This window comes from Semicossyphus pulcher, unplaced genomic scaffold (genome assembly GCF_022749685.1).
Source record: "Semicossyphus pulcher isolate SPU_LCO1_2020_fin unplaced genomic scaffold, fSemPul1.0.p SCAF_8, whole genome shotgun sequence".
NCBI classification, from domain to species: domain Eukaryota; kingdom Metazoa; phylum Chordata; class Actinopteri; order Labriformes; family Labridae; genus Semicossyphus; species Semicossyphus pulcher.
Genome location: NW_027211759.1, coordinates 18,711,907 through 18,724,998, shown reverse-complemented (window position 1 = coordinate 18,724,998; position 13,092 = coordinate 18,711,907). Strand labels below are relative to the sequence as shown.

General features: G+C 44.4%; 1 protein-coding gene across 1 annotated transcript; it reads right to left on the bottom strand.

Moving 5' to 3' along the window:
- Positions 1-11,141: 11,141 nt before the first annotated feature.
- LOC138613123 (transcription factor Maf-like) lies at positions 11,142-12,122 on the bottom strand. Its single transcript, XM_069686719.1, has one exon. It carries the CDS (start codon positions 12,120-12,122, stop codon positions 11,142-11,144), a length of 981 nt encoding a protein of 326 aa, XP_069542820.1.
- Between the last annotated feature and the right edge of the window lie 970 nt (positions 12,123-13,092).

The following is a 13,092-nucleotide window of genomic DNA, read 5'->3' as shown; positions in this document are numbered from 1 at the left end:
AAATGTAAATGTGATGATGGCAAAAAAAGAGAGAAAAAGCAGCTCTTATTTAAAAGGGAATAGGATGAAAATTTAAAGAAAACCATGACAAAAAATAAATAATTGAACTCTGTTTTATTCCAAACTATGTTCTTCCTCGGTCACTACATCTAAACAGTCGGATCAAACCGAAGCAGCTCATTTTGACTATAAGGAAACACATTTCCCAACTCCTCCGTGTAGCATGATGCAGATTAATCTGTTCCCAGGCTGCTGCACACACATAAGTCATTACTGCACTTATAGACTGATGCAGCTCCCACAAACAGACTGCAAAAATAATATAATTGAACCTTTATTTATCACGAGTGTTTCAGTTCGACAATTAACTTCTCTCACATTTTCTGCAACTATAATTAACTTTTCTCTACAATGCAACTCTGACAATAACATAAATACAATTTATCCATAATGTTGTGCACTGTGATCCGCCACTTCATTACTGCCGCACTAATCTCTTTTCCTGATGAAGCGCAGAACGCAGAGAGACAGAGCGGGACGCACAGAGAGGAGGGTCAGACGCTAGATAGAGAGGCATGGAGCCTGACAGACTGTCTGTCTACCTGCAACATGCTTAGCATTTGACCTCTGCAGGATTCCTCCTCATAATGAGACGAGATGATTGCACAGTTTGCACAGCAACAGAAGCATCTTTAGAGAGACTAAGTGTGCGTGCACGCTCGTGTGTTGTATATTTCTGCAGCTTTGCATATTGCACATCTGACTGTTTATAAAAAGGTAACGGGGGGGGAGGGACAGCAGAGTGACTCCACCACCTCTGCACCTTCCCGTCCTCCTCCTTATTTATTTGTCTGTATTAGTTAGCTCCTTCTCAGCACTTAAAATTAATGTCATCCAGCAGAAAATAGAGGCTGAAAGCTAAAATTCAGCACTTTCCCAGCAGCCTGGTTATTTATCAAGCTAACAAGGAGAAGATGCATCCCGCCTCAGCCGGGCGCGGGAAATATGTGCCATTAAAGCCCGGAGCTTGTGTGTGAGAGGCGGGGAATAAAAGTGAGGGTGTCAGGGAGAGCGGATGGACGGCGTCGCCCGCAATATGGATGCAGAGAGAGCAGCAGACACATTTATATAAGAGACAATAGGAGCATGAGAAGTTAGAGGAAACACGGTACTTATTCTGCATGTGCTGCATGTGTGGATATGAAGTGCTGATTGTGCTGGTGGCTATAAAAGACGATCCTTTAGGGGATACAGAAGACATAGTTTGGAGCTCTGAATAAATCATGTGCTGCCACAGTGAGCTTAGCACTAATTTTCTCTTTAGGAGCGGGGTGCTGAAACACGTCCCGAGGACTGTTAGTATTGTGCCGTGTTAACATCTCTATAGCATCAGGAGCTAACGCCCCAGTGTTGGAATTCAATTAGACACTGGGTGCAACGCTAAGCAGCTAGCATCGGGCGGTCACCGCAGGGGAGAGAGAGGAGGGGATGGTGACGCGAGGGGGGAGCGAGGAAGGAGAGTGTGTGTGTGTGTATGTGTGTGTGAGGAGAAGGAGGCTGCAGGCGGGAGGAAGGCCCTGGGCTGCTGGCTGCGGTGATTCAGGGGAATACATTATATCAAAGTAACCTCCGGGTGATCACAAGTTCCTCTCTCAATCACACACAGTCACAACCTGAGGACAGCAGTGGCTCTGAGGCTCACACACACACACACACACACACACACACACACACACACACACACACACACACACACACACACACACACAATGGGAAAAGCTTTACAACTAATTATGTTTGAATAAAACAACACAAACCAGCTTAAAACAAGTGAAACAGAAGATTATTAACATAAGTTGAAAAGAGGAGCGCGCTGATGTTTGCAGGTCTGGCTCCAGGCTGCGGCTTCCTCCTGAAGTATCATCTACTCTGTGGTTTAGAACAAGCAAAAAACACACACCACGCTTTTAAAAACAAGCCGAATCTAAACACTGCGTTCACTTTGTGTGTCTTTAAAACTGCAGAGAGAGTCAAATCTTTTTCCTTCTTCTTATTTTATAATCCACACCCAGTTTTTACTCGCTTCCTCTCTTTTTTAGAGCCGGCCTAATAATGAGCGTACATCCTGCTCATATCCTCCCTGTCATTCGGATTTTCTGGATCGAGGGATGACGTCTGTGTCACTATCAAGACTGTGAGAGTGTAACGAGTCTCACACGGAGCAGCTAGTAGTTATATATATCCCTGGCAGTAAATGGAAAGTGAAGTGTGTCAAAGTGTGGATGGAGAAAATCCTGCAGGAGACCTGAACACAGCTGCAGTCTAGTATAAGTGAGTGCGGCTGATACATTTATTTTCTATCATCTATACTTATATTATAGGATTGAGCTGCAATATCAGATATAATAAGCATCAATATACCCTTGTGTATTTTCTTGGAAGTTAAAAATACTCCAATGCGTCCGATTAGCTGCACACTAACGAGCCTGAACAGATGATATACAAGAAAATCCATCTTTAGTCGGCCATATTTGAAGCTTTAATCATATAATCATCTAATGCATGAGTCTTTAAACAGCCCATATGTCCACTTAAATTACCCTTCCTCTCTCTTACACACACACACACCTTGATGTGTCTGTGTGCATGCGCGCGTCTCTCCTCCTCTGCTGTGCCTACACAAACCTGACCTGCCTGCTGTCAGCCACAGAGGCACCTTGCCTCCCTGCGCCCCCTCCCCCTGCGTGGCCGACTCACCCCGTCACCGCGAGGGGAAGACGAGTAGTTGAGGGGAGGAGGTGGAGGGATGACGGGGGGGGGGAGAAGGGAAAGTGGGGGTATGTGGGGGGTGGATGGTGGAGGCGTGGTGGGTTGGACGATGGGGGGCTCTGGAGCTTCTTCTAATGTGCCCTCTCCACTCCCGTGCCTGTGACCTCAGAGCTCCTGACAGGCAGAAAGTGCTGAAGCATGCAGGTGTCCTAACGCTGCAGACACACACACACACACACACACGAGCGCTGGAACACGTGCTCCACACACACACACACACACACACGCAAACAGAGGCAGGTGTCCTATCTTAGCAGCCTTAACCCTTTCATCTCCTCCACCCGCGCTGTGTCAACACACCGCGCGTAACGCTCTCTAATGCTGCATATTTGGTCATGATATAAAAAGCAGACAGTGATGGAGTGCAGATGAAGGTAAAACAGCTTCACAATGCTGAGCACATGAGGAAAGTAGAGTATTCTGTCTGCTGCACAGTAAAATTAGCCGCTGCTGATGCTGTACTTTCCTCTGTCCAGCCTGCCGACTGTACCGTGTAAAACCTGAGGTGTCCACAGTGTCCTGCCTGTGTGTGCGTGTGTGTGTGTGTGTGTGTGTGTGTGTGTGTGTGTGTGGGAGAGGGGGGTTAGGGTTAGAGAGTTGTATTACAGTGGTGATGAGTCGCCTGGCTGCGAGGCTGATACCTCAGCAGCACCCAGCATTGACCAGGCCTTTAAATAAAGCCTTCGATCCTCCAGCAGCAGAGAAGGTCACCGGCTGCCTCTGGTTACCCTGCCTGTCTGTCTGCAGCCGCGGCCAGGAGCCCTCCCGCCATCCCTTCCTTTTCCTCCTCCTCCTCCTCACCTCCTCCTGTTCTCACACCCTGCATTTAAATCAAGAAGCCTTCTTTTACACAAACTCTCTCGCTAACCCAACTTTCTTTAGGTTTTTTTTTGTTCCTGCCCGACCAAATACTAGTCCTCCTCGCTTTCCCCCTTTCTCATCCTCCCGCCGTCCTCTACACTCCCACCATCCATCCGTCCATCCGCGTGTCAGCCAGAAATAAAAAATAATGCTCAGAGTTTGTCTCCGCAGAGGGAGCGGAGAGAGTGAAAGAGGTCAAAAGGTCAAGACAGAGAAAGATTTTGGCATCATCCCATGAGCACTGCCAATGTCACCCTCCTGTCAATCACACAGCCTCTGTCAGAGCCCCAAAAACAGAGAAGTGCAGCATCATGCACAAGCAATGCTGAGAAGCATCATAGAGCTAAATATGATCATTAAACTTCACCTCTTTTTGATTTCACTCGGGTTAATAACTTCCTGTCTGAGGCATTATTTAAACTGTACCATTCAAAAACTGTTAGATTAACTTGTGCCGCAGATCTTTCAACTGTTTCAGTATGATTCATATTTTGCAACGACGTGAATGTTTTTCTCGGATGAAACCTTTCTTTTTATTTATTTTCCTCTTTGGGAACAAACCTAAAACAAAGCGAAGATTGATGCTGAGTCATTTCCAGTTTTAGTCCATATTTCTTTCACACAGTAAATGAAATGAACCGCAGCCCTTAAAGTGCGTCTGGACCAGAAACAATACAGTTAAAAGCTCAGTTTGAACATTATGTGTTATATTTTGATGAACGTTCAGCAGACAGGAAATTTAGATTGTCAGACTTTGTGAATTAAACTTTTTTATGCAGTTTGTCTTTGATTTCATTTTGACGTTAAATATTCAAACAGTGTAAATGTCTAATATGAGTTTGTGATGTAAAAGATTAAAGAGCGAGCAGGACGAGTTACCTCAGACTCCCGGGTGTTGGACGAGAGGTCTCAGCTCTGTATCACAGATGGAGGAATTTTCTTGATGTCCTGCAAAAACAGGAGACAAATTATTATAAAACACACACTCTCATCCAGGAAGACACATGACACAGTTTAAAGATGAAGTAAGGGATGTTTGGGTAATTCATTTTAAAGAAACTTAACATGATGGAGAGAGCTAAGATAAAGTCACAAAGTACCGGAGGCGGAGAATAACATAATAACAGCATTTATGGCATTTTTTCTCATATTGACCAGCGTGTTAAATTAATAAATGAATATCAAACAATAAGGAGAAATTATCATTAAATACTTAAAAACGTATACTTAAAAAACCCGAAAAAATATAAACACAGCTCCAGATTAAAGATACAAACACAAAAACAATGTCAAATAAAATCAATCTAATATTTCAGAGGATCGATATTAGATTTAAAATCAATACACACAAAGTATTCACACCTTCCATAAACAATGTTTCTCTTTTAATTGCATCATTTAGAATAATCAAACAAAAACTACATGAATAAATAGGAGTTCATAAATGACCTGAAATGAGGCATGCAGGTATGAGGTGTGTATCTACATGTCTGGATGTCTGACAGCGGTGCGTTAGCACATCTGTGCCTGAACGCATCGCACACACAGAGTCGAGCGTGCGTGAAGAAAAACCTGCTTTTAAAAAAAGTGACGAATCATCCTGAAAAACTTTCCGCCGGGCCTCAGCAGAGGCAAAGAGAGGAAAAGCAGTGACAAAGTATATTAATGCCCCTCAATCCATCTTTAGACACAAAGAGAGCCATTCATTTCCCTGTAATCCGATTCACACTGAGGCCAAATGGACTCTGACCCATTCAGCTGCACAGGAGCTCCCAGAGACAGAGCTGCAGCAGAGGGAGGTCTGCCGCCACCTGAAACACACACGCAGAACCACAATGTACATACACTCCATTGATTTACGCTTTCATCCCCATAGACACGAATCTGCACACGATTACACACAGATATAGGTGAGCACAACCAAGGAGCTCCATAAGCACACACAGGGGCATTCTCACACACACCTACACATGGACTATACTCCCATACGTGCACACGCACTCTGCTAGACATGCTAACACCCGTATCTAACTCAAACAAACACACACACACACGCTAGGGTTGATACAAGGGAAGAGAGGTCCACGTGCAGAGGGCGGCTATACGGCAGCAGTGTGCGGGGTCAAGGCCTTTCCCAGGTACAAATGAAAGGGAGAGGGGAGACTTTGGAAGAGCCGAACAACACTGCGGGTCACCTTGCCTGGCAGAGAGATCAATGTCTGTTTGACTGGCTGAGAGACAGAGAGAGAGAGACAGAAAGAGAGAGAGAGAGAGAGAGAGAGAGAGAGGGGCTGACTGCAGCAGAAGGGTAAATCACCTCTCTCGCTTCATTGAGATGCAGGTAAAACACACAGGGGTCGGGCTCGGCTCCAGATCCACCCTGCATAACACAAACTCGTGCATGCGCAGACTTAAACATACACACATAGACAATCATGCACACACACACACACACACACTCACACAGTCAGTCGCATAATGCACTCTGTTTTCAAACACCCCAGCATGTCCGCTGCGGTCCAAAACACTCCACTGACTCTGTGCCCTGCAACTCAACTCACTGCTGCAAACATCAACACAGCCTGAGCTCTGTTTGAGTCACAACGTTGTGATCACATATCGTTAAATCATAATTAGCTTTCATCTATTGCCCTTTAGTTATGCAGTCTGAGGAGAGCTCCTCATACGGGCAGATGCAATGTTTGAATTCAGCTGCGACACACTCTGCATGGGCCTGCGTGCACGGTCCTTCACAGCTGAGCATTTACAGTAATCTCAATTCAACAGCAGACTATAGGATTGGATACAGACAATCACATTACCTCCCCTCTGCCCCTACGCTTCTCTGTGCATGTAAAGGCAGCACAGACAGATATACAGTCAGAGGCAGCAGCAGCACAAACCTGCTTTACAGCTGCTGCATTCTCACCACATGCACGGCGGCGGCAGGAGGGGACAAGTTAAATTATTAGGGTTTCAAATAAATGACACATAACTCAGGACACTGCGAGACAGAGCGAGAGAGAGAGAGAGAGAGAGAGAGAGAGAGAGGGAGCTGTGCAGGTCGAGATGATGGACGCAGCACAGAGGAACATAAACGCAGCTGATTTAAATCACTTTAAATGTAAATGTTTATCGCGTGGAGTGATGCAGATGCGGATTGAGTGGAAGAGATTGAAATTGTTTCCTCTTTTGAATGCAAATATGTTTTTAACCCTTTGGGGGCTTTGTGGTGGGGAAGGTGGCACGGCGAAGGAAGAGAAGAAAACCGACGTACACTTAAGGAAAACTGTGACTTCAATTATTACAAATTAATTTGTAGTACATATAAAACTAATTATTTTTAGTCAATTAGAGGAGATAACTTTGATATAGCTTTAATATAGTATTGATTTATAGGCCTGCTATAATATAGTGGATTGCATCTGTTTTAAAGTATTGACACCTGCTTTTTTAGGTAAGAATTAAATGTTAACTCCTTTTTAACTCATTATAATAAAACACTTTGAATAATAATAGCTAGAATTTCAATTTGAGAAACATTACAGCAACTTAAAAGTTGTTACAGCTGAATGAAATACTGTGTAAGTGTGAAGAAAGTGAATGCAGCCGCAGTATTTCTGCACCTTTTGGCGCCTTCTCAGGTTTTTGCTTTGCTGATGAGATTGAATAAAAAATTAGTTCTGCTTCAATTTGTTTAGATTTTCCCTAACTGACATAAAAAGCCATAAAGCTACTCCTTCCTATAGATTAAACGCGCTCACCTAAAGCACACACATGCACTCCCCTCCACCACAAGGTCAAATAAAAGACAATGCCGCCCGCTTATCGAGCACTCACACAAATAGACAGTAAAAAGTGTGCGCACCCTTTGTCCTATTAATTCTGCGGCATTAAAGCAAAGTACACGATGATGATTCAAATGTCAATACTGATAAATTTCAAAGTGATTTCCCATAGTTGACCTGAAAGAGAGAGTCCAATACTGTGACAGCAGACAACTACATTATCTTTAATAACCTAATCATTGGACAGACTGCAAATGATCACAGCGCTCGAGTCAATATGCCGGGGCCGGAGAATAGAATTACAGTTCATACTGATAACATTAATAAAGTGCTGTGTGTCTGCGTGTGCTGTATGTGCAGACTTCTTCACGCTGAGAGGAAGGCGGAGAGAGAAGCTGCTGAGAAATGAGGAGGAAGCGCGGAAATAGTGTTTCCTGTGCCTTCTGTCCTTTAACACAGGAAGTGAATCAGTGTTGCTGAATCCTCTGGCCCCTCGGTGTGTCTACGAGTCAAAACACACAAGCAGAAAGCACCCTACACTGTTTCCACACTTCTTGATCAGCAATTTTCCACTTTATTATTCACACACTTTGAGTAAAAGCGCACACACTCTAGCAACCAGAGCTCCTGCTGAAGCAGGAGCAGGTCCAGGTAGGACTGTCCCGAGCAAAGACTCAACTCATCCGACCCTCCTCACAGAGGAAAGAGGTGGCAGTGAAAGAAGAATAGCATCTCCAGTCCCAGGTTATAACACAAATGTAATTAAATAGCACACTATATTGACCTAATCAGATAGCAGGGCCATAAATTAGTGGACACATGCTCACTAAAAGGCCCTCTCCTCTCAGCTAGGAGGCATCTCTGATCGTTTATCATCTGAAAGGAGCAGCCAGCATCTCTCTCCCTCTCTCTCTCCCTCTCTCTCTCTCTCTCTCGCTCTGTCTCTGTCTCTCACTCACTTTTAATCACAGAGAGAATCATTCCTGCAGGCATGGCAGCATCAAGCTCTCACATCTCGCTCCTCACTCGGGGCTTTCGTGGAGGGCCAGAATGAGCCGGGTCAGACATTGTGGCACAGGTTAGACTTTGTTTTCAACCGTGCATTTGAACGCATCACCACTGTGCTGCATTTGAAAGTTTACCTGAGCATCGCAGCTCCTCTTTATGTTCATAAACACACCACATGTGCATGTCCAGCAGTGAGACGACAGAATATCCCTCCTGCATGCATTAACACAGAACTAGACACGTTTCCAGCAGCATGCATTGTAATGTCAGTGACAAATACAGACCCTGCTTCTGTCTCAACTCTCCTGCTCTTTAGAACGTGCATCAGGCTGCGTTCAGGAGCAGAAACACTCTGCAGAGTCCAGAGCAGAGGCAGGTTAGAGGCTGTAGGACCTGTCAGTCGCTACACACCTGCATTACTTCCAGTGCCTCTTTTTTCTTTCCACCTTTATCAGCGTCAAAAGTCAAATATACGATCTTTGCACTGGAGCGGAAGTGGACTTCAAAAATACCTCGAAATTCTAACAGGATAAAAACGACTGTTAATTTCTTTGAGTAATTTTAATCGTCGGCTTCTTTTAAAGTGTTTGACTGCATTACGTGTTTTTTATTTCGGTTAGGCAGGAAGTTACATTTTACCTTTTCAAAATAAGATACATGTGTGTTAAATCGTAGCTATATCTGCTAAACGTTTTGTCGTTTTTCAAACGATTCAAAATGAAACTTTCAGATAATATTCAACAAGTGGACAGCTCCGAGTAAAGAGTGCAAGTTTACTCTGAAATCAATCATTAACTCAGCCTTTTCTAGGACAGCTGCAGCACAAACACAAGGCCCTGAGGTAGAAAATAAATTATATAAGAGAAACTGAGCGGCGTGGTCTGATTTTCTTTACGTTTTTCCAAAAGAGAAATTAAAGAGTTTGTGTCTGTAATTACGCAACAGGTGGAGAGCGTCACTTTGTTTTTTTGAGAAACAAAAGAAAAATTAAATAAGATCATTTGCGGTGCATTTTTTATGGGGAAAAAAAATGTTTGCATATTGATTCAAAAAATATCTTTACATCAGTCCATGCATTAAAGCTGGACTCGATCTTGGAGCTGTTATAATTACGCGCCTCGTGCGCAACATCTGCATCTCGCTTTAGTCCAAAGCAGATGTTGAAGAACAGATGTTTAATTTGCCTCACTGACATTTGTAATTGGCGTTTCCTCCGCGTGTGTATTTAAGTTTAGTTTGAGAAGATTTTAAGACTGACTCACAGACACAGAGACAAACAGCATGCACAACTAAAGAACAAAAACAAAAAAACATTTTCAGGAGAATACTTTTGTTTCCATTCATGAAGATTTATTGTTAAATGGTTTATTTATTAAAATTCATTTTAAAGAGTGAACACGGTGTCACGATGCCAGATAACTGTACTGTCCAGACAATACACTTTACTGCAGCTGTTAGAAAAGCAGGGCAACAAAAAAAGGATGTGTGTTTGCATTTCATGCTTTGCGTAATTATTCGACACCGAGAGAACATTAAACTTCCATTTCGAAACACTTATTTACCAAATAGCACCCTTAGGATTGTGGGTAAACTTAAGTTCCTTAAATGAAAGGAAACACATTAAACAAACTGCAGAAAGAACAGATCTTTTGTTGGAACAATTTTGAGTAACAGAGTCTGTTTCTCTTTTATTCCAGGACAAGCATCAGAAGCTGCGTGTGTGTTTCTGCGCACTTGTTGATCGCAATAATCTAATAAGTCTGATCGTTTGGAAAAAATTATTGTTTCTGCTAAATATTCAGACGCTGCTCAGCTTGTCTGTCAACAGGCCTATAAATCAATAGTGAGCACAAACTTGTTTTATTCCCACATGAGTGTTTTTCTCTCAGGGCTCCAAAAGAAGCCAATAAAATGTAGAAGCGTCCAGGATCACCGGGAACTTTTACGAAAGCAAAGTGACGGATGAAGCACTTGTTCACACTTTTTTTTTCTCTTTACAATAAATCCATAAAAAGGAGATGAGGCTGAACAATGCATACAATAATTACACACAAGCTCACAACAATAAAGAAAAGCAAAAGAGTAAAAACACACTCCGCACATGACCAGCATGCATGGCTCCACTTCAACTCTCCAAACGTCTGCTCACAGTTTGGATGTTTTTCACAACACAAATATGAGTGATATGACAATGAGGTCGTTCATATCAAAATAAATTGACTTTAAGCAAAAAGCAAAAATAAATTCACATCAAAATAAAGCTGCTGTGCCTGAGGATCGTTTCATTTCACAGCCACAGATGTGTAAAAGGAGCAGGATGGACGATGTGAGGGCGGACCTGCTCAGCAAAGTGTGGACTTATTTTCTCTGCAATTTGTCTAAAATCAGAAATCTTTGAAAATATTTCTGGAAACCGAATTCTCATTCAGAGTCATTTCGACAGGCCTATTTATGTTTCTTATAAAAGTGTTGAAACATAAATCAAAGTTCTTCAAAATAGTTTAGAAATACAGAAAAGCTTTAAACTCTTTAGTCCTTCACTAACGCAGCGTTAATAAAACTCTTCAGGACGAACTATTTAAAGCTGCGCGTAAATTAAAAGTTTATTTTCGCTTTCTTTGTGAGGCCGATACTAAAACTTTTCAGCGCCGGGACTCACATGAAAAACTCCGGGGATGAGGGGTTGTTGTCGCTGCCGGAGCCTCCGTTTTCTCGGAAGCCGGTGCTGATGAGCTTCTCGTATTTCTCCTTGTAGGCGTCCCTCTCCCTGGCCAGCCGGGAGATCTCCTGCTTGAGGTGGTCCACCTGCTGTATGAGCTGCGTCTTCTCCCCCTCCAGGACGTGCCGCTGCTGGACCCGCTTGTAGCGGCAGGACTGGGCATAGCCTCTGTTCTTTAGCGTCCTCCTCTTCTGTTTCAGACGGATCACCTCTTCCTTGCTGACCCCCCGGAGCTGCCGGTTCAGCTCTCGCACCGACATGGTCACCAGCTGCTCGTCCGAGAACCGATCCTCCAGGCGCAGGTGCTGGTGGTTCCCCCCTCCGCCGCCGCCGGACTGAGACCCGGAGGAGGGGTGGTGTGCCCCTGGATGGTGGTGGTGGTGATGGTGGTGGTGGTGTAGGGGAGCCCCGTTCTGCGCTGCGGCTGCAGCGATAACCGCGGACACCACGGCGGCCGCTGATCCCATCTCCTCCCCGGCCATGGCGCCTCCTGGCCCGGCTGCGCCGCCGAACTGCTGCCCCCTGGCATAGCCATCGAAGGTCTGGAGCTGGTGACTGCTGCTGATCAGCGCCTCTACGGCGTCCTCCGGGCTAAAGCCCAGAGCCTCGGGGTTCAACTGCTGTTGGTACCCGGTCATCCAGTAGAAATCCTCCAAGTGCGCCTTCTGTTCGCTCCCTGATCCCGGACTGGGCGCCGAGAAGCTTGGAGAGGGGGGAACCGAGCTGCACGGCGTGCTCATCGGGGTGGAAGACAGGGATCCCCCGGCGACCAGGCGGCTGCACTGGCTGATGCTGCGATCGGGCTCCACCGGCTCCTTTTTCACTTCAAACTTCATCAGATCGAAGTCATTAACATATTCCATGGCCAGGGGACTGGTGGGCAGGTCGGAGTTGCTCATTGCCAGCTCTGATGCCATCCTCTTGCTGTTGACAGTCCTCCAAAGGGGGTGAGGAGCACCTGTCAAAGTGGGCTGCTGAGACACGCACTGAGCCAGCTTGATTTCTTTATTTATTTTCTTCAAAACCGGAGGAAAAGTGGGTTTTCTCGCACTAATTGCGCAGCGCAGGTTTGGGTTTTGTGCGTCGATAAGTTTTTTTTTCCTCAGTCTGTGTTGCACAGACGCATTGGAGCAGCGCTGTTTCCTCCCTCTCTCCCAGCGTGCGGGTGTCTGAGCGCCGCTCTCTCTGTTTCTACCATTTAACACTTCATGGCTCCTTTTAGGATTAGTGCGCCAATTTGAGGAGGTTCACGCACGTGTCCCGGCCAAATAGTTGCTTTGTGGAGAATGAAAAAAAAAAAAACTCCACCCAAGGATTGATAGATTTTTTTTCTAAGGGATCAGTCAGCCGACGAGTTAAAAAGCATTGCTTAGTTTTATAGGCGCCCTGACGTCAGGACTGAAATATGAAATTGACCGAGACTCAGCCAATGAGGAGCCCAGCCTGGGATGTCATTAGCATAATAGTATAGAAAGCAAAGTTTTCTCAACTGTCCGAGCCCGTCAGCTGTTGACACAAGAGACTTCATATTTATATATTTATCGTTTTGTCACTTTGCATAATTAAAGAACAAAAGCGAAAACAAAAACAGATTCCGTGGATTAACAGAAGATATCAGGTGGTAAATATGCACGTCATTCTTCATGAAATTAGCATGTAGTTATCATTTTATGTTGAATGTTTTTCCATCATTATATTCACATAAAATATCATTAAAATGTAATTTTATCGCCATATTTTCACATTTGTCGACAATAGCGTTTGTTTTATCACTCTGTGTTAATCAGTGTTTACGCTGCTTCACAGTGTGTTCATATGAAAACACTTTGCAAAGGTGTGTTTCATTAATTAAGCAGCTTACCTTCCAATTAAAACAGTTACAATCGA